Raw genomic sequence first — 25,518 nt, 5'->3', positions numbered from 1 at the left:
TGCATTTGACACTGTTGATCATAACATACTTCTTGACAGGCTGGAAAACTGGGTGGGGCTTTCTGGGATAGTCCTTAAATGGTTCAGGTCATACTTAGATAGGAGAGGTTATTATGTGAGTATAGGAGACCATAAGTCTGAGTGGACATCCATGACATGCGGAGTCCCTCAAGGCTCAATTCTTGCGCCACTCCTGTTCAACCTGTATATGCTCCCAATGAGCCAAATAATGAGAAAGAACCAAATCTCTTACCACAGCTATGCAGACGACACACAGCTCTACTTAGCCCTATCACCTAACGACTACAGCCCCATTGACTCCCTGTCCCAATGCATCGATGAAGTAAACAGTTGGATGTGTCAAAACTTTCTTCAGTTAAACAAAGACAAAACTGAAGTCATTGCGTTTGGAAACAAAGATGAAGTTCTCAAGGTGAACGCATACCTTCACTCTAGGGGTCAAACAACTAAACATCAAGTCAGGAATCTTGGTGTGACACTAGAGTCAGACCTTAGTTTCAGTAGTCATGTCAAAGCAATAACTAAATCAGCATACTATCATCTGAAAAATATTGCAAGAATTAGATGCTTTGTATCCAGACAAGACTTAGAGAAACTTGTGCATGCTTTCATCACCAGCAGGGTGGATTATTGTAATGGACTCCTCACTGGCCTTCCCAAAAAGACCATAAGACAGTGTCAGCTCATACAGAACGCTGCCGCCAGGATTCTGAGCAGAACCAGAAAATATGAACATATCACACCAGTCCTCAGGTCTTTACACTGGCTCCCAGTTAGATTTAGGATTGATTTTAAAGTATTATTACTGGTATATAAATCTTTCAATGGCCTAGGACCTCAATACATTGCAGATATGCTCACTGAATATAAGCCCAACAGATCACTCAGATCATTAGGATCATATCAGCTAGAAATACCAAGGGTTCACTCTAAACATGGCGAGTCTGCATTTAGCTATTATGCCAGCCGCAGCTGGAACCAGCTTCCAGAGGAGATCAGATGTGCTCCTACAGTAGTCACTTTCAAATTCAGACTCAAAACACATGTTTAGCTATGCATTTACTGAATGAGCACTGTGCCGCTGTTCGTCCGACTGTTTGTACTGTACTGTTTTTTTTTTTTTTTTTTTTTTAAACTGTTTTAATTTTTTATTATTTTAATTTCTTCTATGTAAAGCACTTTGAATTGCCATTGTGTATGAAATGTGCTATATAAATAAACTTGCCTTGCCTTGCCTTGAATTTAGCATTTGAGGTATAACTGATGATTATATCAGCTGTTAAACAGAGTTTCCAGCAAGAGATTCCTGCCTGACCTGTTTTTCTCTATTGTAAGTTAAATGAGTCAGATTTCGGAGACTCTCCTTTTGTCTTTAATGGCTCTTGGAGCCCGAGCCCCAGCCCCGGTTGTTGCATAGTTAGGCTGATTGGATTATCATCTATGCGTTTGAATAGTTATGCTGATTGGATTAGGATTGGTAACACTCTAGAGTCTAGGGCGGGTTCCTAAACCTGTATACTTCATTTACATGCTTTGTTCCGAGTGTATCCACCTATTTATTAACTCCAAAACAAATGTGACTAATAATACTAATTCGTGATTTCTCCTTTTGAAATGTTAATACAAAAACAGCAAAAGCAAGTCATTGCTACCACATCTTCCTATTTCTGAAGATGAACTGCTCAGTTTGGGCTAAGTAAACGGCATCTGCCATACAAGCTGGCCACATGATGCGATGCTACAAACTTCGCCTCATGATAAGAATCTAAAAAAGATTTCTTCATTATGCCGTACCTACACCGCTAGCATGCTTATTTATAACTAGATGTACCGCATGGCGGTACAAAATATGACCGCCGCTCAGGCCTGCACTGGCTTTCCACAAAAATAAATGACGTGGAGCAATTTGGCTGTATTGCGTGTTTATGTATATACCTAAAAAAAGTAGTAGTATGTGCATGTCTGTCTGTGTGTATGTGTGTGTCTGTGTGTGTGTGTGTCTGTGCGTGTATGTATGCGTGCGTACATGTGTGTGCGCGTGTGTGTTTATGTGTGTGTGTCTGTGCATGTGGATTTGTATGTGTGTGTATGGGTGTGTGTCTGTGCGTGTGGATGTCAGTGTGTGTGCATGCTTGCGTTTGTTTGTATTCCTGCATGTGTGTGTGTGTGACAGTTAGGGTTGCCAACTTCAGAAAAGGAAAATGCGGGACAATCGTGGTTATTTATAGGACAATGAGGGACACTCAAAATATTTGTACTGTATCACACAGTGTACGTCATTTCAGTGTCTGCAGTTAAGTTTGTGTTTAAAAGGTTATCAGACATAAACACATTTGTATTGCTTAACCTATTTATGTATTTAATTCTAAAAATAATTTTAATGTCATACATGAAAAAAGTCACATTACAAACAAACCATAGTTCAAAATAACAGCATTTATCTAAAATAGAAAGCTTTTTTAACATTATACACTAGGCTTACAGTTCAAAAGTTTGGGGTTAGTAAGATTATTTTTTGGGAAAAAAAATAAAGAAAGTAATTGCCTACTTTTATTCAGCAAGGATGCATTACATTAATCAAAAGTGACAGTTAAGATAATGTTACAAAAGCTTTCTATGTACTTTCTAAAAGCTTTAAAACATTAATAATAATCAGAAATGTTTTTTGAGCATATTATTCCCTCAGGTAGATTACATGTTTTCTTGCGTGGCTGGATGTTAGACTCATGAACAATAATCACGTTGTTTGCATTCGCCAAAATTGATTAGCCGAAATCAAAACGTGGACAGTGAAAGGAAATTACCGTTAGCGCGAGACGAGTCCGGCTTGAAGCGGAAGCGACCAGACGGCAGAGGATGTTCGCAAATCAAACAATGATTTGTCTCAAAACAGTGATTAAAAAAAGCTGTGATTGGATGATGACAGGTGTCGGTGATCATTCTCAAGTGTCGTGGTCAGCACTGCTGCTGTTGCTGTTGTATCAGTCAGTGGTTTATCAGCTTGTCAAAAAACGGGACACGGGAGGTCACGCACGGGACAAATAAATTAGGCCCAAAATACGGGACGTCCCGCCTAATTCGGGACAGTTGGCAACCTTAGTGACAGTATCATCCTAAACCAGCAACCCTTCGCTCAACACCACCATCTACAGGCCGATGAGTGTACAGTCACTAAATGTGCACATAAATGAATTTATTTTATACCCCCCCATGGATGAAATTTTACGAAACTTAGCATACCCCCAGAGGATGTCAAGTTAATCATACACATGAAATATGGTGCAGTTCTGAACATCTCAACTGAAGATAGGGGCAATTAAAGCAGAATAATATTGCATTTTCATTTTTTATGGGAGGGGCGCAAATCACAAATGAGTGATTATGGGCTAGGTTGATGTGGGCCCTTAAGAGCAACATACCATAAAAATTTCTTCATCCTCGGTGCCACGGTTCAGGTAGTTATTTAGGAAAAACTGCATTTTTGGGGTTTGGGGGGGCCCAGTGCCCCCGGGGACCAAACAAAATTTTTCCGTAAAAGTCTAGTGGGGCTACATGCCCACCAAATTTCATGTTCCCCGGTGTTTCGGTGTCCCTGGTATCGTTGACGAAAAAATTCAGTAGATGACAAAAAAAAAAAAAAAAAAAACCTTTGACATTCGATTATGGGCTAGGTTGATGTGGGCCCTTAAGAGCAACATACCATAAAAATTTCTTCATCCTCGGTGCCACGGTTCAGGTAGTTATTTAGGAAAAACTTAATTATTTGGGTTTGGGGGGCCCACCGCGGGGGGGGAGTGGCCCCCGGGGACCAAACGAAATTTTTCCGTAAAAGTTTCATACTAAAAGTTTCATACTAAAAGTTTCGGTGTCCCTGGTATCGTTGACGAAAAATTCAGTAGATGACCAAAAAAAAAAAAAAAAAAAAAAACACTTTTGACAATCCCTATATGACCGCTTTCGCTAGCTACGCTAGCGGCGGTCATAATAAAACAAATTTAACAAGACAGACAGCAACAGTACAACATCTAATGCTTTGAAAGGTTCATAAATGGCCTTCGTCAAAATCGTCAAATCTTAACTGTTACATTACCGAAACGTGCAGTCTTTTCGATTAAACCGTGTTACTTCACTGCCGCAGCAGAGATGTCTCCCTCCGCTTATCATGGCCGCTACTCTGTGGGATAAAGAATGGGCCTTCAAAAGCATTCTCTTCTATTGCAATAACTCCACTGCAGTCTATTGCATCAACAAATGCAGAACAAGTTCCTCCGAACTAATGCAACTCCTCAGACGGCTAATCTGGTCTTATGCTTGCAATTATTTCATAAATAAAGGAGAACATATAGCAGGATATAAAATCCAAATTGCTCTCTTTCAAATTCTGCCTTTCAGAGATTTAGGAAATTAGCTCCATATACAGGCCCGTCATGCACGCCAGTGCCTCTACGTGGACCTGACATCCGAGTAAATCTTCCTCTCAATCATACCCATTTATCCACAAACTAATTTTTGTCAACAGTGCCCAGCTATTAAGAGCCGACGAATTCCCTCCTTATCAAAAGCATCCAAATATCTAAACCCATCCCTTTAGATTTTCGTCACTCGTAGGGCCCTATTTGAACTATCTAAGCGCATGGCCTAAAGCGTAGGGCGCAAGTTCACTTAGGGCGTGTCCGAATCCACTTTTGTTAGTTTAACGACGGGAACAATGGTCGGCGCGCCAGGCACATGGTCTAAAAGGGTTGTCCCTATTCTCTTAATGAGTAATGGGTGTGTTCTGGGATTTGCGTGCATTAAACCAATCAGAGTCTCATCTCCCATTCCCCTTAAATACCAGTTGCGCTCGCGCCATGGCAGATTCGCTATTTACATGATGGAATTTGATAGTGGAAAGACCAAAGCCGTCTCCAGAGCACAAACGGAACTGCTCGTGTGCGAGTTAAAAGTGTGCAAGCAGACCATCTACGGCAGAGGTCCTTGATTAGCTGGTTGAGCCTGGTTCAGGTGTTTGATTAGGGTTGGAGCGAAACTCTACAGGACAGTGGGCCTCCAGGAGCAGGGTTGAAGACCTATGATCTACGGAAAAAAACGGATTCCACCATATCTTTATGTACACAATAATAATCTTTTACATTGTAATCCTTTTCATTTTAATATTTGGCATATTTGTGTGCTGCTGTGCACCCCTGTGTAAACACAGGCAGATATGTAGACATAAGCAGAATGTACACACGTTGTGGACCCGCCTATAGGCGCACACATTACTAACGCGCTCTTTAAATAAAACATAATAATATTGTGCCATTGACTTTCCAGGTTTCAGTTGGTCAATGATGAGTCTATTTCTGTTGCCTCAAAATAGCAACGCGCCAACAATGCGCCCGAACACACCTTGTTCTCAGACCAGCACGCCCATGGGCAAACAAATGGGCGCAAATGCATTTGCTATTTAAACAATGTGGCGCAGGACGTGAAAAATGACAACTGCGTCGGACTGAAACTACCAAAAAACACTTGCATCGCGCTTGCCGCTGCAGTGCGCCAGGTGTAAGATAGTACAGTGTTAAGCAAACTGATTATTTCTCCTCTGTTCAGGTAGTCACTAAGAAAACACCACCAGAACAATCAACACTCTATTCATCCTCACATTCTTCTGATTTCTCAGATGCGCAGAATCTACTTGCAGTTCTAAAATTTGATCCGCAGATCCATTTAGTCTTTCTCCAATCTTTAAGTACTATACAGAGACACTATCCACTTTAATTTCAAGCATTGCAAAACGGATCAGTTAATGAGCAACCATTCAATATTGTTAATTTACCCACACCCCTCCAACCTAACAGTCTGTTTCCTTATTTTCAGCTCACAAAAGTTCCAGAATTTTATTTCCTGCTGATCCCCTCTTCGTTGACGACAATAATACTCCCATCTCTTTAAAAAACATTCTTTCAAGATGCTCTCCAGACAGACAATTTCAAACTAATGACACAGACAAGCTCACCAATTACCCATTCAGCAATGTAGCTGCTGCGCACGTGTTCATTAATCAATCAATTCCACCTGCACTCCTCCTTACCTATGCAATTGCAGAATTTATTTTCCCCCTCCACCCTATAGCTCCGTCAGCCTATCTCCGTTCAAGTGCTGCGAGCCCACCTAGCATGGGTTTCCCTTCAGGTTCTCCAGTTAAACTTTCATTTATGCAGCAGTGCTTTCTCCCCTTATCAAAATATATTTCTCTCATTACCGCAGTAGTGATTTCACCTACTGGTCTAACACCAGCTTTCAGAGTAAACTTCGTTTCTCACTGCCGCAGCAGTGATTTCAGCCACCGCTCTCACGCCAGCTTTCAGGGTACATCCAGGCCCGTCGCCAAGGGGGGGCATTGTGATGACACAAAGTGCCCCCCTAATCATCATGGTCATTCAGTGAATTTACTATTGAGAGCAAATAACCTTAATTCAGTGGATTTGGCCATGATGTCTTCAGCAGTAGGTTATTTAGCTCACAGGAGCACTAATATCGACAATGGTAAGTTTAAATTGTCTCCAGTGTTATGAATCGGAAATCAGTCGGAGCTGCAACAGGCAAGGCTAACCCCTGGCCACGGACTTAATGATGAGGTGGTGACGCGTTCATGTAACCAGTGGGCGACGTCGCTGCCAATTACACACTAAAAAACTGTCACAAAGAACCGGCAAAAGTAATGATTATGAATGTGACAAATATAGCAAGGAGACATTTTAATAGTTTATTAATAAACTAGTGTTTTCTGTGTCAGTGTCGGTTGACGATGCTGACTTGCCATGTTCACAGTAGTGAACGCGCCTCTAGAGAGAAATGCACATTTCATACGATACGGATTACATAAGCAGAGAGTATAGCCAACTGTTTCTTTTCATTTTGAATTGTTTTGTTTGATTTAAACATTTCAAGCTTTCTATATATATATTTCTCATCATGTCTGTGAGGCAAGTAGCCTATACTACTCTGAGTTGCGATTCATTTATAATACGAGCTCCAGTTCACGGGCAACTCTAGTGATCGCTCTGGCGCTTCCATGTCCTGATGTCGGCTATATTTGCTTTTTATTTTTTAAATCCAGGCAATTTGTTGATGAAACACTGACTAAAATTAAGATACAATTTATACAAAACGAAATTTACTTTAAAGAAAGGTTTTCTACAAAACAAAACTTAATGAAGTGGTCAAAATCATGTCTGACTCACTCAATATGTCTCCCGATATATTGCGCATCTTATGATCCTATCTTACTCATACTGTTCCTTTTTCATATAATCAACATAGATGAAATTTAAAAATAACATTATATATTTAAACATAAATTTGAAACTAGAAACTAGACAACACGTATAGCCTATTAAAGTACAGAGAAATTTAATGTGGGATCGGTATTTGAGCGAACACGTTTTACCAGTGAGCATGTGGGGCAGGGGTGCGATTTTTGAGTAATAATCGAATAATTCCCAGCAATCATCGAATATTATTTTTGCTTGAAATGCCCATCCCTAATAAAGTTAAGAGTTGTGTGATATACAGTCGTAATTGCATGTATAATAGAATTGTGAGATAAACTCGCAAATGAGTGCATTTTTTTTTCCAGAATTGTGAGATAAAAAGTCGCAATTATCTTTTATTTATTTTTATTCTGTGGTGGAAACAAGCTTCCATATGATTCTGCTTGCTTTTAGAAGGAAAAGCTGTCCGTAAATGCTGGTCTAGGATCAGTTCTCTCCGTAATAAAGAATATTGGCAATCCTCTCGTTATAATAAGCAGTAAGACATTCGTTGTGCATCAGCTTAACTGATAATAATGGAACTTTGTGAAATCGCAATGAAATTGTATAACCGCTTTATTATTATAAAATGAGCGCTCTATGCAAGTTTTCTGCCATGCCAAATCCTGTAAATGGTAAATGTTTTTAAAGGGGAATCGCATATCCTCATGGTGTTGGTTCACCCTCTGCCTATGATTAGAAAATGTATTTTTAAAATAAAAAAAATGTTACATCTTACTTTGTGTTCTGGTGTTGTTATAATATAGAACTAGGTCTATTTCTGTTTTATTAGGCTAAATACAGGATGTTATTGTTTTGGTGAATGTCTGTTCTGGTGATCATAAAAAAGTGTGCCCTCCCCCATGAAAATGAAATGCCCCCCATTCTATATGTTCTGGCGATGGCCCTGAGTACATCTCTCTCATTACCGCAGTAGTGATGTTGGCAACTGGTCTCATGCCAGCTTTCAGAGTAAACTTCATTTATCACTGCCACAACAGTGATTCCAGCCACAGCTCTCACACCAGCTTTCAGAGTACTTTTTTCTCATTACCACAGTAGTGATTTCAGCAACTGGTCTCACACCAGCTTTCAAAGTATTTTTCTCTCATTACCACAGTAGTGATTTCAGCAAGTGGTCTCACACCAGCTTTCAGATTGAACTTTGTTTCTCACTGCCGCAGCAGTGATTTCAGCCACAGCTCCTACACCAGCTTTCATAATAAAAATGTATCTTGCTGCCGCAACAGCAATTTCGCACCAACTTTCAAAGAAAATTATATTTCTAACTGGCACAACAATGATTTCTCACTCCGCTCACAATAACCTCCATTCTTTTCACTGCCGCATCAGTGATTTCTACCCCTGCTCCCCGCAGGAGCCCCTTCGTTTTTTCTTAGCTTCCACAAGAGATTCACCCCATGAGCCACTGTATATTTCTCCATAGTGACTTCAGCGAAATATTCTACTCATCTTTGAGGGGAGAGGGCTTAATGTCTTAAGTCTTTTCTACCTATATTGCCAAACCATTCACGGTTTATTGCCCAGCTTGCTGTCTTAGCAATACTTTTTCGAGCCTCCTCCAAGGACGGCAAGCCAAGTTAGTTTACTATTAATCTTTAAGGCTGAATGGGCAGGCAAACTAGTGAAAAGGTTATCTAGAATTTTTTATGACAAGTGTGCACAAAAACAAAATTGTCCATGTTAATTTTCAAGGTATAACATACTCCAGAATATCAGCACATATACTGACCCATAATGTCTACTTGACCTGTAGCTCGTATCACAACTAAACTGTGTTGACGGTTATCATCATCATGACAGAGCCCATAGCATTTGATCTGATCTTGATGCAACAAATTGTCCAGCTTATTGTATAACTAAAATAATATATTATTTATGAATATTTAGCCTGCATAGAGCTAATTTAGTTAATTATTTCATCCTGTGTCACCTCAGTGTCTTCAGTTGACAGTCTGGATCCTGCAGTAAATCACTGAGCTCCTTCACTCCTGATTGTCCAGGATCATTTCCTGTGAGATCCAGCTCTATCAGGTGTGAAGGGTTTGATCTCAGAGCTGAAGCCAGAGCTTTATAACCTTCTTCTGTCACTCTGCAGTTAGAGAGTCTAGAACAGAGAGAAAAACATTCAGCTGATTAATCAGTTAAACCTGAACAATCGCTCTTCCAGTCGCCTCTACAATAAGGAAGCCCCTCTTTCTGGTGGTCTACGGCACATTCAGTGGTGTTTCACTGGCGTATTGCATGGATAAGTGCAGCGATTACCCACGTGGCGCTTCAGCATAAATAGCAGTTTCCCTATGATATGTTCGCTAGTTTCCAATATTTTTTTCTCCTGCCACAACCCTGAACTATCCCACTGAATGGCCGGGACCCTGTCTCGGCTCCTCAGCATAAACCTGAATGAGTGGATGTGTGCCGCCATCTTATACAGCCGTATGTACGGGGGAGTTGCTGGGCATGCAAATTCCACTGGCCATTTTTCTAGAACTCAGAGGTGATTGGAACTGACCCCATTTGTCAGTCTTTAACATAATGTCTCTGTTTCCTCTATTAGGGAATGAGGCGTACATTAGTAACCAAGAATTTCTCTTGCGCTGTTGTCTCAAGCATCGCTCTGTTAGTCATCGAGCCTCACTCTCGTCATGTGACTCCTGTGGCTCAACTTACCTCAGTATCTCTAATTTACACTTCTTCAGCCCAGTGCAGAGCAGCTTCACTCCTGAATCCTGCAGATTATTATTGTTCATGTTCAGCTCTTTCAGATTGGTGTCCGATCCAAGAACTGCAGCCAGAGCTGAACAGCTTTTGTCTGTTAAGTTACAATCATTTAACCTACAAGGGAAATAAATCACATCACAGAATTAGATGGAGCACATTCAATACTTTTTTTCAAAAAATAAATATTAAATATATTTTCCATTATAATATTTTTACATAAACACTTTTTACATAAACTAAGCATTTAAAATATCAAATTATTGGGAGATACAGTAACAACCGATAATGTATTAGTAATGTATAATGTATGCATAGCCTGTTTTATAAAAATATCAATGTTTTATATTATAACCTTTCAGAATTTCAGAAAGATTTCATCTTTCATTTTGGCAATATAAATAACATATGTACCAAATAGCATTCTTTCCCCCAGTTTGGGTATATGAATAAAATATATACTTTTTTCCCCTTAAGTATGAGTATGAGCTAATATATAATTCTATATAAGTCATAACAGTCTGGTGTATCATATGATGTAAAACATGCAAACATTTTTACAAGGTATTTTATATTTTTTCTAAAGGTTTGATAAACTGTCTCCACTAAAAAAATAAAATAAAATAAAAATCTGACTATTATTTCATATATCTCAGGCTTTACAGGGATAAGTTCATGTTCATGATGAGGAATCACTATAGAGTAATGTAGATGAAGACATTTTCAGATGAGAGCAAAACATGACAAAATATATTAAAAGACTTACAGAGCTCTTCTGGAGGTTTTGATGACTGCCGATAATCTAATGAGACACTCGTCTGATTTCTTGAATTTCTGAAGCTCAAACTCCTCCAGCTCTTCCTCTGATGTCAACAACACAAAGACTAAAGCAGACCACTGGGCAGGTGAAAGGTCACCAGATGAGAGACTTCCTTTGCTAAGGTGGGTTTGAATCTCTTTCACCAGAGTTTGGTCGTTCAGTTCATTCAGACAGTAGAACAGATTGATGGATCTCTCTGCAGGAAGATCATCTTCTAGTTTCTGCTTGATGTACTGAACTATTTCCTTGTTGCTCTGGTCATTGCCGTCTTGCTGTGTCAACAAACCTCGTAAGGGTCGTCGATTGGACTGGAGTGACAGACCGAGACGGAAGCGACGGAAAATGTCCAGGTGTCCATTGTCCCTCTGGAGCGCCTTGTCGTCTTGCTGTGTCAACAGACCTCGTAAGAGTCGTCGATTGGACTGGAGTGACAGACCGAGGAGGAAGCGAAGGAAAAGGTCCAGGTGTCCATTGTCACTCTCGAGCGCCTTGTCCACTGCAGTCTTGAGAAAATCAATCATGGTTTCATTTCTGTTTTCCTGTTCTGTAGACTCATGATCAAACACACTTGTCTTGTTGATGTCTAGAAACAGATGTGCATAAAGGGCTGCAATAAACTCTTGAATGCTCAAGTGAACAAAGCAGTACATGGTACCAAGAACGATCCCTGTTTCCTCCTTAAAGATCTGGGTACACATGCCTGAGTACACTGATGCCTTATAGACGTCAATACCACAGGCTTCCAGGTCTGTGTCATAGAAGATCAGGTTGTTTCTTTCCAGCTGATGAAATGCCAGTTTCCCCAGTGAAAGGATGGCGTCTTTATCCCAGGAAACATCTGGTGTGTATTCTCCATCATACTTTCGGCGGCTCTGCTGGATCTGAAAGCAGAGAAAGTGTGTGTACATTTGTGTCAGGGTCTTGGGAGTGTCTTCAATGTTTGATTCCTGCAGTGTTTTAGAGATCTCATCAGCCTGAGTGTTTTTCACATCATTATTTCTTTTCTCCTCCAGAATGTTCTGGAGAACCGTGGCTGAAATCCAGCAAAAGACTGGGATGTGGCACATGATAAAGAGACTCTTTGATTGTTTAATGTGATCTATGATTGTGTAGGCCTGATTCTGATCAGTGAATCTTTTTTTGAAGTACTCTTGCTTTTGTGCGTCACTGAATCCTCGTATCTCTGTCAGCCGGTCGATACAGTCAGGAGGAATCTTACTGGCAGCTGCTGGTCTGGTGGTGATCCAGATGAGAGCAGAAGGAAGCAGATTTCCCCTCATGAGGTTCGTTAGGAGAACATCCAGAGAGGCTGGTGACGACACATCACGCCACGTCTCGTTACAATCAAACTTCAGAGGAAGGCGACATTCGTCCAGTCCATCAAGGATGAACAGCACTTTGAATTGATTCCTTCTTGTAAGGTTCAGTCCTTTTGTCTCTGGGAAAAATTGAGTTATAAGGTCCATCAAACTTAGTTTTTCTTTCTCCTTTAAGTTCATCTCTCTGAATGGAAGAGGAAATATGAAGCTGATATCTTGATTTTCTTTTCCTTCAGCCCAGTCCAGAACAAACTTTTGCACAGAGACTGATTTCCCGATGCCAGCGACTCCTTTTGTCAGTACAGTTCGGATCTCCTCGTCTTGTGCAGGAGCTTCAAACAAATTTGTGCATTCAACCTGTATCTCTTGTGCTTCATGACGCCTGGAAGCAACTTCAATCTGTCTCACCTCATGTTCAGTATTGACCTGTTCACTGCCACCCTGAGTGATATAGAGATCTGTGTAGATGTTATTCAGAAGTGTGGAGTCACCTTGCTTCGCAATTCCTTCAAACACACATTGATACTTCTTCTTTAGGCCACATTTCAGCTGAGGAATGAAGAACAGCTCTTCTAAACACAGGAACAGAAAATAGATAGTTTTAGTCTTCATTTTCTCTCCTACATTTATAAGAGACAATCAGACAGATGATCATGAGTCTCTAACCTTCTAGAACATCAGCAGCTTCATCTTGCTTCATCTCTCTCAGGTAATGTAGTGTGAGATCAAGAGCTGATTCTTTGATACTGGATCTGTTCTCAATAAAGTCCTTCACAAAGTGTTGTGAGTTCTCTTTTTGTAATATTTTCTTAAACTTCTCCAGTTCATTCTTCAGAAATGTGATTATTTTGCTCTCAAGATCCTACAAACAAAAGTAAGAGAAAAGACACAATTTAAACCAAATTTACATCTACATTTGGTCAACACAATTTATTCAATAACTATTATATCTATAAAAAAAAAAAATAATCCAGTTAAAAGACTAACATGTTAACCAGCTGTTATTTGTAACAAATAGAAAAATAAAAAATATATACTTGCTTCAAAGGAAAAATAGTGATCTAGAGTAATTAAATTTGTTTTTCAATAACATATTTGTTTTTTGTAAATATTAAACATTTATAAAAATGTGTTTTCCTACCTGTAAGATTCCTAGAAGATTGTCTTTGAAATTCTCTTGGTTCCTGTGAGTCTGAACGTCTGAGTCTAATGTCTCATATTGAAGCCTGTAATCAAATAAATAAAATAAATACTGATTTTCCGGGCAAAATATCACAGAAAGAGAAATAAGCATTTGCTGTGAATACTAGGGGTGTCCCCGACTATGGATTTTCATAGTCGAATCAGAATCGTTAAATCTTGTCTATAGTCGACTAATAGTCGAATCATGTGAATGGGGGCGGGGCTTTAACATTGCAAAGCCGCGATGTACAGAAAATCACAAAGATATAGAAGAAAATGTATAAAAACATTTTGAATCAATAAAACTAAGAAATAACATAAATAACTCCAGAAAGGCCACACTGCAGACAGAATTTACATTTCACATGCAAATCAAATTAAATCGGCTAAATTACCGGCTGTGCGAGCAGGCTCTAAGTACAGCACAACATCGATGCACCGAAAAAATAAACAATTAATTTACAAAATGTAATTAGAACAGAATATACTTTTCTAATACATAAAAATACAAAACGAAATAAATCAGAATCAAGTCACAACATGAGGAGCAAATGTGTGCAAAATGCCTAAAGTGCAGGGGAACATATATTCAAAACACAAGCCACAAATAGTTAGATTAGATTACCCTGACAGATCAATAAATAAAATAAAAATAAAAAAGAAATTATTAAAATAACTAGAGTTAGTCAGAATTGTCAACTTTGTCTTTTTAACTGCAGAAACAACAATAAATGCTAAACTGGAGTGGCAGTCTTTTTAGCTAAAAATGTTCACAGCATCCAAAAATCAAATTAGAACCGGCTGAAAGTTTTGAAATCACTTGTACCCTATACCTGATCGAGAGAACAAATGCAGTCTTTCACTCTGTCTGCGTCCGTTGGAGTCTTTTTAAATTGTGCACGCGGATAAAATACATTCTAAAACACTTAACGTGAAAAACATTTAATGACTTAATCTCCTAAAATAGTTAAATTAAAATATGAAAACGCTTTACTATAGTAGGAACGCATTGCGTTCATATTCTGGGTTCATCTGCACATAGTATGGTTTCTTAATAAAGTGTGTAGGCCTACTGTGTACATGCATTAAGCCACTGCGTTAAAGTGACTTTTAAGCGTTTTAAAAGCTTTTTTCACGTTAAGCATTTTAGAATGTCCCGTGGAAAACCAACTTGTTAACGTTGGCCGGCAGAAGTGCGATCATGGTTTTCCTGATGCTAAATCCAGCCTTGGAGAATATCCTTTCTGATGGTGTACATCCACACTTTAGATTTTCTTATCCCAGACATTGTTAAAGATTTAAATCCTTGCCGCCAAGATGCTCCTCTGTCGGTCACGGATTGAAAGTGAAACTTAAATCTCACGGGGTGTTTGGATTTATTCACGCACGTTAAAAAATATTTATTAAAAGCTTCTTTCTTTGCACATTTTTATATTCAGCATTATCATAATAGGCTGGATATTAACGTATTGACAGAAAAGCTAGTTCTATGTGAAATCAGACATTGAGCGCCCTCATATAGCCAAAGTGGCATGATCCTCGTTTCATAACACCTCTGCGAAGATTCGACCATGAGATCGGTAGTCGAATCAGGCTCCTCCAATCGAAGCATCGAATCTTCGACTATTCGGGGTCACCCCTAGTGAATACTCTAATAAATATTTGATCGGATTTATGATAAATATTTGATCTAAAAATGTTTCATGATTGGTATTCACTGATATAACTTTTAAACACAGTCAATGTGTGACAAAAAATTAGAAACTCATGAAATACCTTTTATTAGATGATGGTGTTTTCTCACTGAAGTTTGGTGGATTTCCACCTTTAGACCGATCACTCTTCAGAGACACAGAGCTGGACACATGTGAGCCTGATCTTACACTGATGACACAAAGAACAGAGAGAGAGAAAAAACACTTTACTACAGGAGATACTTTAGTCTCATTTGAAAAGATTTAATATTGCAAATAGTAATTAAATGCAGTATAGCTGTGCATTTGTTCATTTATGACTACAGTCGGATGGATAAATATATATATGTTTAGTTGCATGATCTATTTTCCATAGTGTATTTGTGTCTCTTTGTGGCTGCCTGTGTAATTGTGTTACTGAATGAGTTTCATAAGGTTCCCAGGAATTGAGTTTTATTGAGACTTATTGTTTTATTCAGTCAAGTTCAATCATATACACCACTGTAGACAAATAATACAACCCTATCATGTAAACACACAAAATACCTTTCATTAGATGATGGTGTTTTCTCACTGAAGTTTGGTGGTTTTCCACCTTTAGACCAATCACTCTTCAGAGACACAGAGCTGGACACATGTGAGCCTGATCTTACACTGATGACACAGAGAGAGAGAGAGAGAGAGAGAGAGAGAGAAAACACTTTAGTAAAGGAGGATCAACTGTGTGTGAAACACATCTGTGTCTTTATCTAATCCTCCACAGAAATACACACACTCACACAATTTACTGTTTTATAGTTAAAGGTCATTTTATTTTACTGGCTCACATTAGTTAAACGATTTCTTTAATATACATGAGTGAGATTAAACATGTTAAAAAATACTTCACTCTAATTTATGAGAACATTTCAAGTTTTTGTTTATTGACAGAAATAGAGAGCAGAAATGTCTGTGTGACACAGTTTTATTAGCATACTTGAATTAAATTAAGTGTATAGTGTAAGCTCGCGCTCGATCGGCCCAAAGCCCGGCGTCCGACCAGCGCGGAAGGTCTTAACGTGTTATTGTCCTTTTCTCGAGGCAAAGTATTTTTTGATTAAATGCAATACATTTGAATATTTATTCTCTCGTTCTTTCATCTGACTCCATAAATGAAAAGGTTTTAATGATATCTGTGGATCATTAATTGTGAGTGTTTGACTATTCCTTTGAACTCTTTAGTAAAATAATGTCAAAGTCAGTTAGAATAATCAAATGTAACAATTTATTATGTCAGGTAAATGTATCATGCCAATTTCATAATCATTTCGAAGATAATCGATACAAAACATCAAATTCTCTGGAATAAAGAAAAGATGCAAACCCAACATTAAGAAATAGACATGAGGCTGAGAGATCTCTCTCTCTCTCTTACTCTCTCTCTCAGTCTCACGGGCGAATCTGAGTTACAGAAAAGGCCTCGATCTCCCTGCTGCATTTCCTTATATAGACAAGCCTTTCACTTGGAAACGTGCTAACAATAGAAATTTGCATTCAGAGGTAGCACCTCTTGTGACCATTTGCTTGAGAGACCACCTTCCTTTTTGTGTCAGTTATCCATAAACTCTTAAAAACCTTATTACCTTTTGTTTTACTTATTCTGAAATGAGAAATTTATCCCAGTCGCACTGTGACATTTTAAATGGTACCAAACATGAAAATACTCTGTGATAATCATTCACATTAAACTATACATTTTCTTGGGTGATTCAGGTGATCAGCTGAGCCTGAGAGAGAGGGGGTGAGGGGAGAGGGAAAGAGATGTAGATTAAGATGACTCGGAGGTGAGACTTTCGTCTCGATGGTGCACGAGGGCCAGTTCAAATGGTAATCTCCAGAGAGGTCCTTTTGTCCTCTCAGGGTCTGGTCACCCCCGAAACAGACTGTCCGGCATCTTGTAATTTCTCAATTCCTGCAATAGTTATTTACTAATGTCTGTCAATAATTGTATGATCTAAAAACTAGTCATTTATTTGGATTAATTCAGCATCTAGAAGGTTATTAACAAATTATTAACTGTGATATTTTCTATAGAGCAAACAGGGCTTTATAGACAATGTCAGAGTTCATTTAAGAAGTTAAAAACTGAAGTTGTGTAAAGCATGTGCAAATATAAAACAATGCTTAAAGTTGTGTTACTGACAGGGAAACACAAAGTCCAGTGGAGTTTAAACTGATGAAAACAGACGCAGTCTTACCTGTGTTTCTCTGAGAGACTCATCTGAGAGAGAGAGTCCTTTCCTCTTTCCTCTGACATACTGCAGCTAAACTGACACTGAAAACTGATCAGCACTGCTTTCTGAAAACACTCAATCCTTCAGCATCACCTGGAAATGACACCATTTTACACAGATGAAGAACATCTTATTCAAGACAATAATGAAGAATGCTGAGTTATCATCAACAACAGCAACAGCAAAAACTATCTATAAAATAAAGTGAGTTACAGACAAATATATTGCCATGTAAAATAACCGAATGGTCTTAATCATTTCTGATTGTTTAGTGAGTTTAACTGACTCTAAATATTAAAGGGGTGATGAACAGAGAAATCTAAATTTCCTTGAGCTTTTGACATATAAGAGATCATCATACTATAATAATATCCTGTTAGTTTCAGAACTGAAAACTACCTTGTTAGTCCAATAAAAGCTTTTATAGACATCAGGCTCAGCAAACGACTCGTTTTTCAAAGTGGGGATCTATGACGTCAAAGAGGATAAAACCCCGCCTCCACAAAAGAAGATCAACGCCTACTTCAACACGGCCTGTTTAGCCCCGCCCACCGATTCGCCCAAACATGCTAAATAACATAGGACGACATGATAATTGCTAAACCGGATCGAGCTACTTACAAGCAATAAACATGCTGTTTACTAAATATTGTGCAGCGCCTGTTTGTGGAAGAAGACAGTCTGCATAAGCTTCCTTCGGATTCCAGCATGGTTAAACTTTATTAAATCAGTCAATCACAATTTCCCGAGATGGATCTGCCAGCAACATGTAACCCAGCTAATAATTTAACGTTCTGGGAACGTTCTGGGAACGTTAGTTTTTGGTTCCCAGAACGTTCCCTATTGGTTAGCCAGGAAAGTTTTCTTTACGTTAATAGAACGTTCCCTATAGGTTAGGGGAACGTTCCCGGAACGTTGCCGAAAGGTTCCCAGAACGTTCCCGAAAGGTTCCCGCAAGGTTCTCGTAACGTTCCCGGAAGGTTAGGGGAACGTTCCCGGAACGTTGCCGAAAGGTTCCCAGAACGTTCCCGGAAGGTTCTCGGAACGTTCTCCTAACGTCTACACATCCTGATATGCCTGTACACAAATTATAGGTCTACAAACATATTCTACATTGTTTATTGTTCAAACACTTAAGAATCCTATGAATATATTATTACAATAAATTGAATTTACAGAAACTATCATTAATAAGTAAATCAATCAGTTTGTATTAAATAAATAAATCAGCACACAATCCATGTTTTTGTTGATTCATTGTTTAATTATCAACCTAAAATAAGTCATTAAAAACAGCGTTAGCAAAATGTATTCAGGAACAGTAATTTACATTTAATATTTCAAACATGAAAATATTTCAATAAATAAAACTGCACAAACATTTTAATTAAAACTATCTTTTGCAAACTGTAGCCTATAACTTTGGCTAAAAAGTTGAAAAAGTATTTATTTATATACAATATACATGAATGTGCCAATCTTCACACCGCTCAAAACATTTAAACTCCCAACACCATCTGCAAATTTAACAAGAAAATTTGAAAACACACAACGTGTTACATGGACACACAATCCCATGCCAAAATTCAAGCCCTGTAATGGCATTAATATTCATCTGGAGCAAATGAAAAGAGTGAGGTGGGATTGTGTGTCACAAGCTGTAGGAGATATGAGAGCACGAGCGCTGCTGGTATCATGTATTTATTCAGATATTTCAGCATCAATGTGTATAGAAAAATTTATATATTTCAAAACACTACATTGCATTTATTTATATTGCACTATTTATTATTTCAGACTACAAATCAAAAAAGGAATGTTTTATATAGGGGTAAGGATACCCATTAAGCCTCTCTCTCTGAAGTCAAATAAAAAACAGAGAAAATAATATTTAAGTCTAGTGAACTCTGACCTGCGAATTCGCTCTACCTTTTATGTATAAGTCTCACCTCCAATGAAGAGTTTGAAAACCTGTAACTGCTGTGTTGTTTATGAGAGAGAAAGAGAAAAAAAGTTTGAAACTGCTATCTTTTTTTTTTTTAATCTCTGTGACTTTACACCTACAAATTCCACTGTCACAGGTGCTCAGTTTTGCTATAATGAAACCATCACAGAACATGGTAATAATCAGCCATCCATGCAAAAGCAAAGGTCGGTGTAGTTTACAGGTGCATCTGTCCAGGCCAACGTCTGATGCCTTGATGCCTTCCGCTGGAACCTGAAATAAAAAAAATAGTACAGTTCAAAATCTATCATACATACATCTCATCTGGTATCACAAATTATCATTCCAGGTTCACTTTAAGATATGCTCAATATTAGGGCTGCACGATATTGAAAAATTTAGAGTTTATTTAGAGATATCAGCCGTATGGTTTAGTGCATGCGCTAACGGCTCCAGGTTTGTATCTGGTAAATTACCGCACTAATAATGCCCAGAATGGTACCAAACTACTACAGTAGTACAAATAGGTTCTGTACTCATTAAACGAGGCATTGGAAAGTTTGTAAGTACATCAGGAGTTTATTTAAATAACACTTGCCTGACGGCGAATGCTACTGCTGATGTTGACGTCACTTTATGAGTACAGAACCTATTTGTACTACTCATTTTCCCCGACATAGAGCAGACCGGCACACAACAAAAACTGCTGTTCGGATGTTCCCTTTTCTGATATTTTAGCCTTCGTGACATTTTAATTAAAACAGAAGTAAGAATTTTAGTGTAAAAAAATTAACAGTAAACTCAGAGATCACCTACCGCTGCAGATGTGTACAGAAGTGAAAAGCGGAAATGCTTAGACCTCTTTCCGGTTCAACCGCTGGGCGCTCCGCATAACCCCTATTGGGGGGATTTTGTAGAGGAGTGAACCTGCATAGAAAATTACAATAGATAACAAGCATAGATAAATACAATAGAAGAAAAACACAGTTGAAATAAGCAGTGCATTATGTTTTTCAGTTAAATCTAACTTATCAGGTACAGAAATTGATTTATCAAAATGTAAAATAAGTCTTCAGTGTAAAAATAAAATAACTATAAAATTAATGTATCTTTGCTAAAGCTACAAGTCATTTTCTCTTTTGATGTTTGATCACCGTTGGCGACACCAACAGCTGCGGGTACGTTAGGCTGCTGTCCCTTTAAGACGAATGCGCAGAACTAATATAAATGACACACATCCGTTTTCTTTCTGTTTAAAACACAAGACAAGAGGAAACTCGCCATTTTGACTTCATTTTGCGTGCACGTGTCTGTAAAAAAAAAGTGAAAGAGAACTGAATTCGGCTAAACTCACCTTCTTCATCTACTGACTGTGGATGGCATCAAGGTCTTGTCCTGAAGAATACAGGGCCAAACAATAGGGATTTTATCTCATCTGGTAACAAGAGCAAAGCCATAACTTTAAGAACTCTACTGATATATTTACCCCCTGATATTGCATTGGGGATATCAATTCAAACATTTTTAAAGGCTAAGAGTATGAGCCACAGCTGCCCAAGATATCAAGGGGTTGCAAATTAGTCATGGCTATAAACCTGTATGCATGGCATCTACTTTGTATTTTTTATAAAGCAATGTTCTATGCATTTGTCCCTGTCAAATAAACATTAAATAAATAAATCTGTGAAAAATAACTGCCTAAAGTTGTCGACCCCCTGAACCACATTCAGCATTTAAAAGTACAAAGAATTTCAGTATTGATCAATAAAAAAAATACATAAATACCTTTGAGTTGGACAGTATGGTGTCAGTCTCATTGGCCAACATAATTCAAAACAGACCTAAAGAAATAAAATAAAATATAGTAATCATCATCAGGATATCATGTTATCATAATAGTTAAATGAATTATTATAACTATGACCATATAATATTGTATTAGTCCATATACCATTATAATATTGTATTAGTCGCCTATTATTTAGCTGATTATTTAGCTTACAGGCTTCACAAGGACAATCTCACTGAAAAAACTTGGGGTTAATGATTTTAAAATGTGAGACTTATTTCAAAAGCATAAATCTTACAGACCCCAAACCTTTGAACAGCAGTGCACTGCATGTTTGAGGTGGTTTTGCTTACTAGTCATATGGTTCATAGAGATTTTCTTGGACAGGGAGTGCAGCAGGCCATCACAGCATGATGATCTAGGAACATAACATGCTGTTTGTCACAGAGCCAAAAATATTACATGTGATAGGTTTATTACAAGGAACCAAGCTAGAACAGAGGTGAAATGCATAAAAGATAAATATATACAAATCTTAAGATAATATATTGTGAAATAAATGCATATGGAATTATCATCATGATTAAACAATAACTCACCCCTTGTTGTAGAGTTTTATTTTTTCTCTCGCTATTCTGAAATCACATTTTAAGCAATATTGGTAAGTGACGTCACTGATTAAGTTAACAATACAGTGCATTCTTTTAGGTTAGCCTAAATAAATTAGCTTACTTCCCATTGACAAATTACCAGTAAAACTATCAAAAACTGTTATCTACACTAAATATGTGTTTAAAAACCCAAACTTTCATAAATAAGACCTCAACTTAACGTAACTTAGGCCTAACGTTGTCTTTTGAAAACGGTTAGCTAGCGTAGATGCTAACGGACTTTTTCAAAGACATAAAACCATTTTTTAAAAATAAATATTTAACAGAAGCGTGTCAATTACACGTAAGAAATGTGTCAGGGGCGTTTGTGTGTATTATTTGTGAGAATTTGTTGTCTAAACTTACCTGAAAGCAGTGAAACCAACAGCAAGAGACAGGAGTTTTGTTGTTTGTCAGTTGTCGATGACGTTTCCATCTGCTCTCGCGCAGCGCACGTGCTCCAGTGTTTGATCACGCGCATGCGCATTAAAACACTTCGAAGTCACGCAGCATTTAACATATAGAATTAAAATATATAACATAATTTAAAATATCATTAATAAAAAGTTATTGCGAATAGATCTGAACGTTGTTGGTTATCTTATAACCTTAGGGGACCGTACTGACGACGTTGTCAGTTGAATCTGCCTGTTAATAAGTGATATTAAAATAATAACCTGCAGAGAACGTTCTCAGAACGTTCTCTTTAGGTTATAAAAATAAAACCTAAAACCTGCAAGGAAACTTTCTGGGAAGGTTCTCTTTAGGTTATAAAAATTAAACCTAAAGATAACCTACAGGGAACGTTCTGGGAAGGTTCTCTTTAGGTTATAAAAATTAAACCTAAAAATAACCTACAGGGAACGTTCTGGGAAGGTTCTCTTTAGGTTATAAAAAATAAACCTAAAAATAACCTACAGGGAACGTTCTGGGAAGGTTCTCTTTAGGTTATAAAAATAAAACCTAAAAATAACCTGCAGGAAACGTTCTGGGAAGGTTCTCTTTAGGTTATAAAAATTAAACCTAAAAATAACCTGCAGGGAACGTTCTGGGAAGGTTCTCTTTAGGTTATTAAATAACAACCTGCAGGGAACGTTCCCAGAACGTTCTCTTTAGGTTATAAATTTAGACCTAAAAATAACCTACAGGGAACGTTCTGGGAACGTTCCCTTAATGTTATAAACATAGATCCTAAAAATAACCTACAGGGAACGTTCCCAGAACGTTCTTGTTTGGTTCCCAAAAAAATAACCAAATGGGAACCAAACGGGAACGTTAGGGGAACGTTCTGTGTTTGCTGGGAAGTAACCAGAATGCTAGGGGGATGCTACAGAATCACTCTAACCATCACGAAGAGAAAGAGAGAGTAGCTACTTCTACTGTGTTTATGCCACGGGAATACTCGGCTTGGCATTTTGAAGTATTTATATGTTTATTTGGCCGTTTAGGCTCGCAACCGAAGACAAGACTATGCTTGTCTGTGTTGCACTCGGAGCGCGCGCACAGCATCCTGTCAGTACAATTCAGGTCTCTTTCGCGACTTATCGCGCTTTTAATATTTCTTTTCAATATAAAGCACATCCTGCTCTTTTCTTTCTCATTCATTCATGTTTTATTATTAATAACTTTAAACAGAATCGTCAACTGAAATCTGCGCAGATTATCAACAATACGACACATTTATAGGACATAAAGGGTCTCTGCGGCAAAAGTGAAAGTACCAGCGGCCAGCGGGTGAAATGTTTCGAAATGTCTCTTTGCACAGCAAAGCACCCGTTTCAATAAAAGGATATATTAAAGTTTATATAGCCTACTTTTACATTTTCGCTGCTGTTCTAAAATGATTTTCGCCATCACCTTAAACAAGCAGCAGCTGCTTGAATCCCAGTGCAGGAGCTGTAACTGTTAGGTTACCACAGAAACGTAAGCGGTTAGTTGATTGCTGTGGTGACTCGTGACACTCGCGAACAGCACTGAACACGCACGTCTTAAATTTTTTATCGTTCGTTGGTAAAGGATGAGAGACCTTGCGAGCCACATGATTTTTGCCTAAGAGCCAGGTGTGGCTCGCGAGCCAGGTTCCCAACCACTGGTGTACACACGAACACGAACTGCCGTGAGACTGGGCTGGTCTCACAGGGTGGGGGCGTGGCATCACGATGGTGGCTCACGTGATATCGTCCATCGGCACAACCCTATCAGTGACTAAACGATCAACTTCACATAATTTCTCGTAGTATTATGAAAATAATCTTTTTTAAACTGTTATTAAATTATACAGAAAGCGATCAAAGAACGATCCCTTTCCAATCGCCCAAGCTGTCAATCAAACAGCACAGCGCGAGCCGCGAGAGCTTATCTGGACACTTACCAAACTCGTGATGAAATAATGACACTGTTACACTACACAACGAAGCTCTTACTGTGTATTCACATCGTGTTTGCATTGTGATTTGGTGTAAGCATTTGTGAGAGTGCAAAAATTGCTTTGCAATGATAAGATCTTTATTCACACGATCAACAGACTGTCATCTGCTCAGTCAGTGCTCATCATGCTGCAACCTTTCATGTGATGGAATAGATTTAAATATAATGCTTTAAACTATACTTTTCACAATTTGTTAATCTCGATAGCTGTAATAGTAAAAACGTAGCCTAGTAAAAGTTTTCGAGAGAGTGCATGTAATACTAGCTATTTCATATGCAAGCATGTCAGCCAATCACAGCAGTCTCACAGCAGACACGCCCCTTAAAACAGAGCGTTCAAATCTGAGGTTGAAATCAGGCTTGGAAAAATGGCATTTATTTATAAATTATGACAATTTTTGATGTAAAAATCATACTAACATTATAAGGGCACCCCAGGCAACATTATAAAATAATAAAACAATCCAGTTCATGACCCCTTTAAAGGAACACACCGACTTTTTGGGACTTTAGCTTATTCACCGTATCCCCCAGAGTTAGATAAGTCCATACATACCCTTCTCGTCTCCGTGCGTGCTGTAACTCTGTCTGACGCACTCACCGCTAGCCTAGCTTAGCACAAAGACTGGAGGTAAATGGCTCCAGCTAGCATACTGCCTAGAGCCCTGCACGGGGCAAAACATCCAGCCCTGACCGAGACCTGGCCCGTGGTGTTCAAGCCCTAATCTAGACCCAGCCCGAAAACGTCTGCAATTTTTCAGCCCCAACCCGAGCCGAGACCAACATCAATATCACTTTAAGCTCTCTCTGACGCGCGCTGTCTCTGCTAGACGCACACACATACACATGCTACTAGGTAAAATTTTATTATAGGCCTCAAACATAACTACCACCACCGACAATCATGCCCACAAATATTAATACAGACTGTCCATTACAGAGAAGCATAAGCATGCAGTAGAGAATATTATATAGCCAAATGTGATCCAGCAGTAAATAAAGATTTATGGCCTACCTTTCTTTGATGCCAAGTAACTTTACTGAAGAACAACGTTTCAAAGAACTCTTCGCCAACTGGCTAACATTAAATAATATTAAAAATATAATAAAGAAAAAAAAAATCCGTTGAACTGAGTATATAGGCTCATTCACTGTTTATTTGCGAGTGTTGTGAAGAAAAAGAATAGCATCCACTGTTGAAGGCTTCAGGCTCGGTAATCAAATCAAAACTCTTTCAAAATGCAGCTTTTCCTGAAGTAGTATTGGGAACGTTTAGTAATTCCCCACGCCCCAACTTCTCCCTGATGCTCTGCATGGTCAGCTGTCACCTAATGCATTGCACTCGCGTCGCGTTACTCGCA

At 38.5% G+C, this 25,518-nt stretch overlaps 1 protein-coding gene and 1 long non-coding RNA gene across 4 annotated transcripts in view; both read right to left on the bottom strand.

The window, feature by feature from the left end:
* Window positions 1-25,518, bottom strand: part of LOC311292518 (uncharacterized protein) — a 1,083,963-nt gene that overhangs the window by 427,942 nt on the left and 630,503 nt on the right. Inside the window, exons 4-9 of the mRNA XM_084412230.1 lie at window positions 15,156-15,263; window positions 13,339-13,423; window positions 12,864-13,059; window positions 10,825-12,769; window positions 10,011-10,175; window positions 9,274-9,447 (exon numbers count right to left, since the gene is read on the bottom strand). Coding sequence (XP_084268356.1) covers window positions 9,274-9,447; window positions 10,011-10,175; window positions 10,825-12,769; window positions 12,864-13,059; window positions 13,339-13,423; window positions 15,156-15,263 — 2,673 coding nt within the window. The remainder of the gene's footprint in view (window positions 1-9,273; window positions 9,448-10,010; window positions 10,176-10,824; window positions 12,770-12,863; window positions 13,060-13,338; window positions 13,424-15,155; window positions 15,264-25,518) is intronic.
* On the bottom strand, window positions 18,590-24,645 carry LOC311292151. 3 transcript variants are annotated; one of them, XR_014627676.1, is made up of 7 exons: window positions 22,097-24,645; window positions 21,680-21,715; window positions 21,434-21,498; window positions 21,077-21,132; window positions 20,646-20,726; window positions 20,108-20,218; window positions 18,590-19,564 (listed from the first exon to the last, which is right to left on the bottom strand). It is a non-coding gene; the product is annotated as an uncharacterized lncRNA (long non-coding RNA). The 3 variants fall into 3 exon arrangements; XR_014627674.1 differs by having other exon boundaries at window positions 21,680-24,645; XR_014627675.1 differs by having other exon boundaries at window positions 20,646-20,686; window positions 21,680-24,645.

This window comes from Rutilus rutilus (assembly GCF_951802725.1).
Source record: "Rutilus rutilus genome assembly, chromosome: 6".
NCBI lineage: Eukaryota > Metazoa > Chordata > Actinopteri > Cypriniformes > Leuciscidae > Rutilus > Rutilus rutilus.
This window is presented reverse-complemented; position numbering and strand designations above follow the sequence as displayed.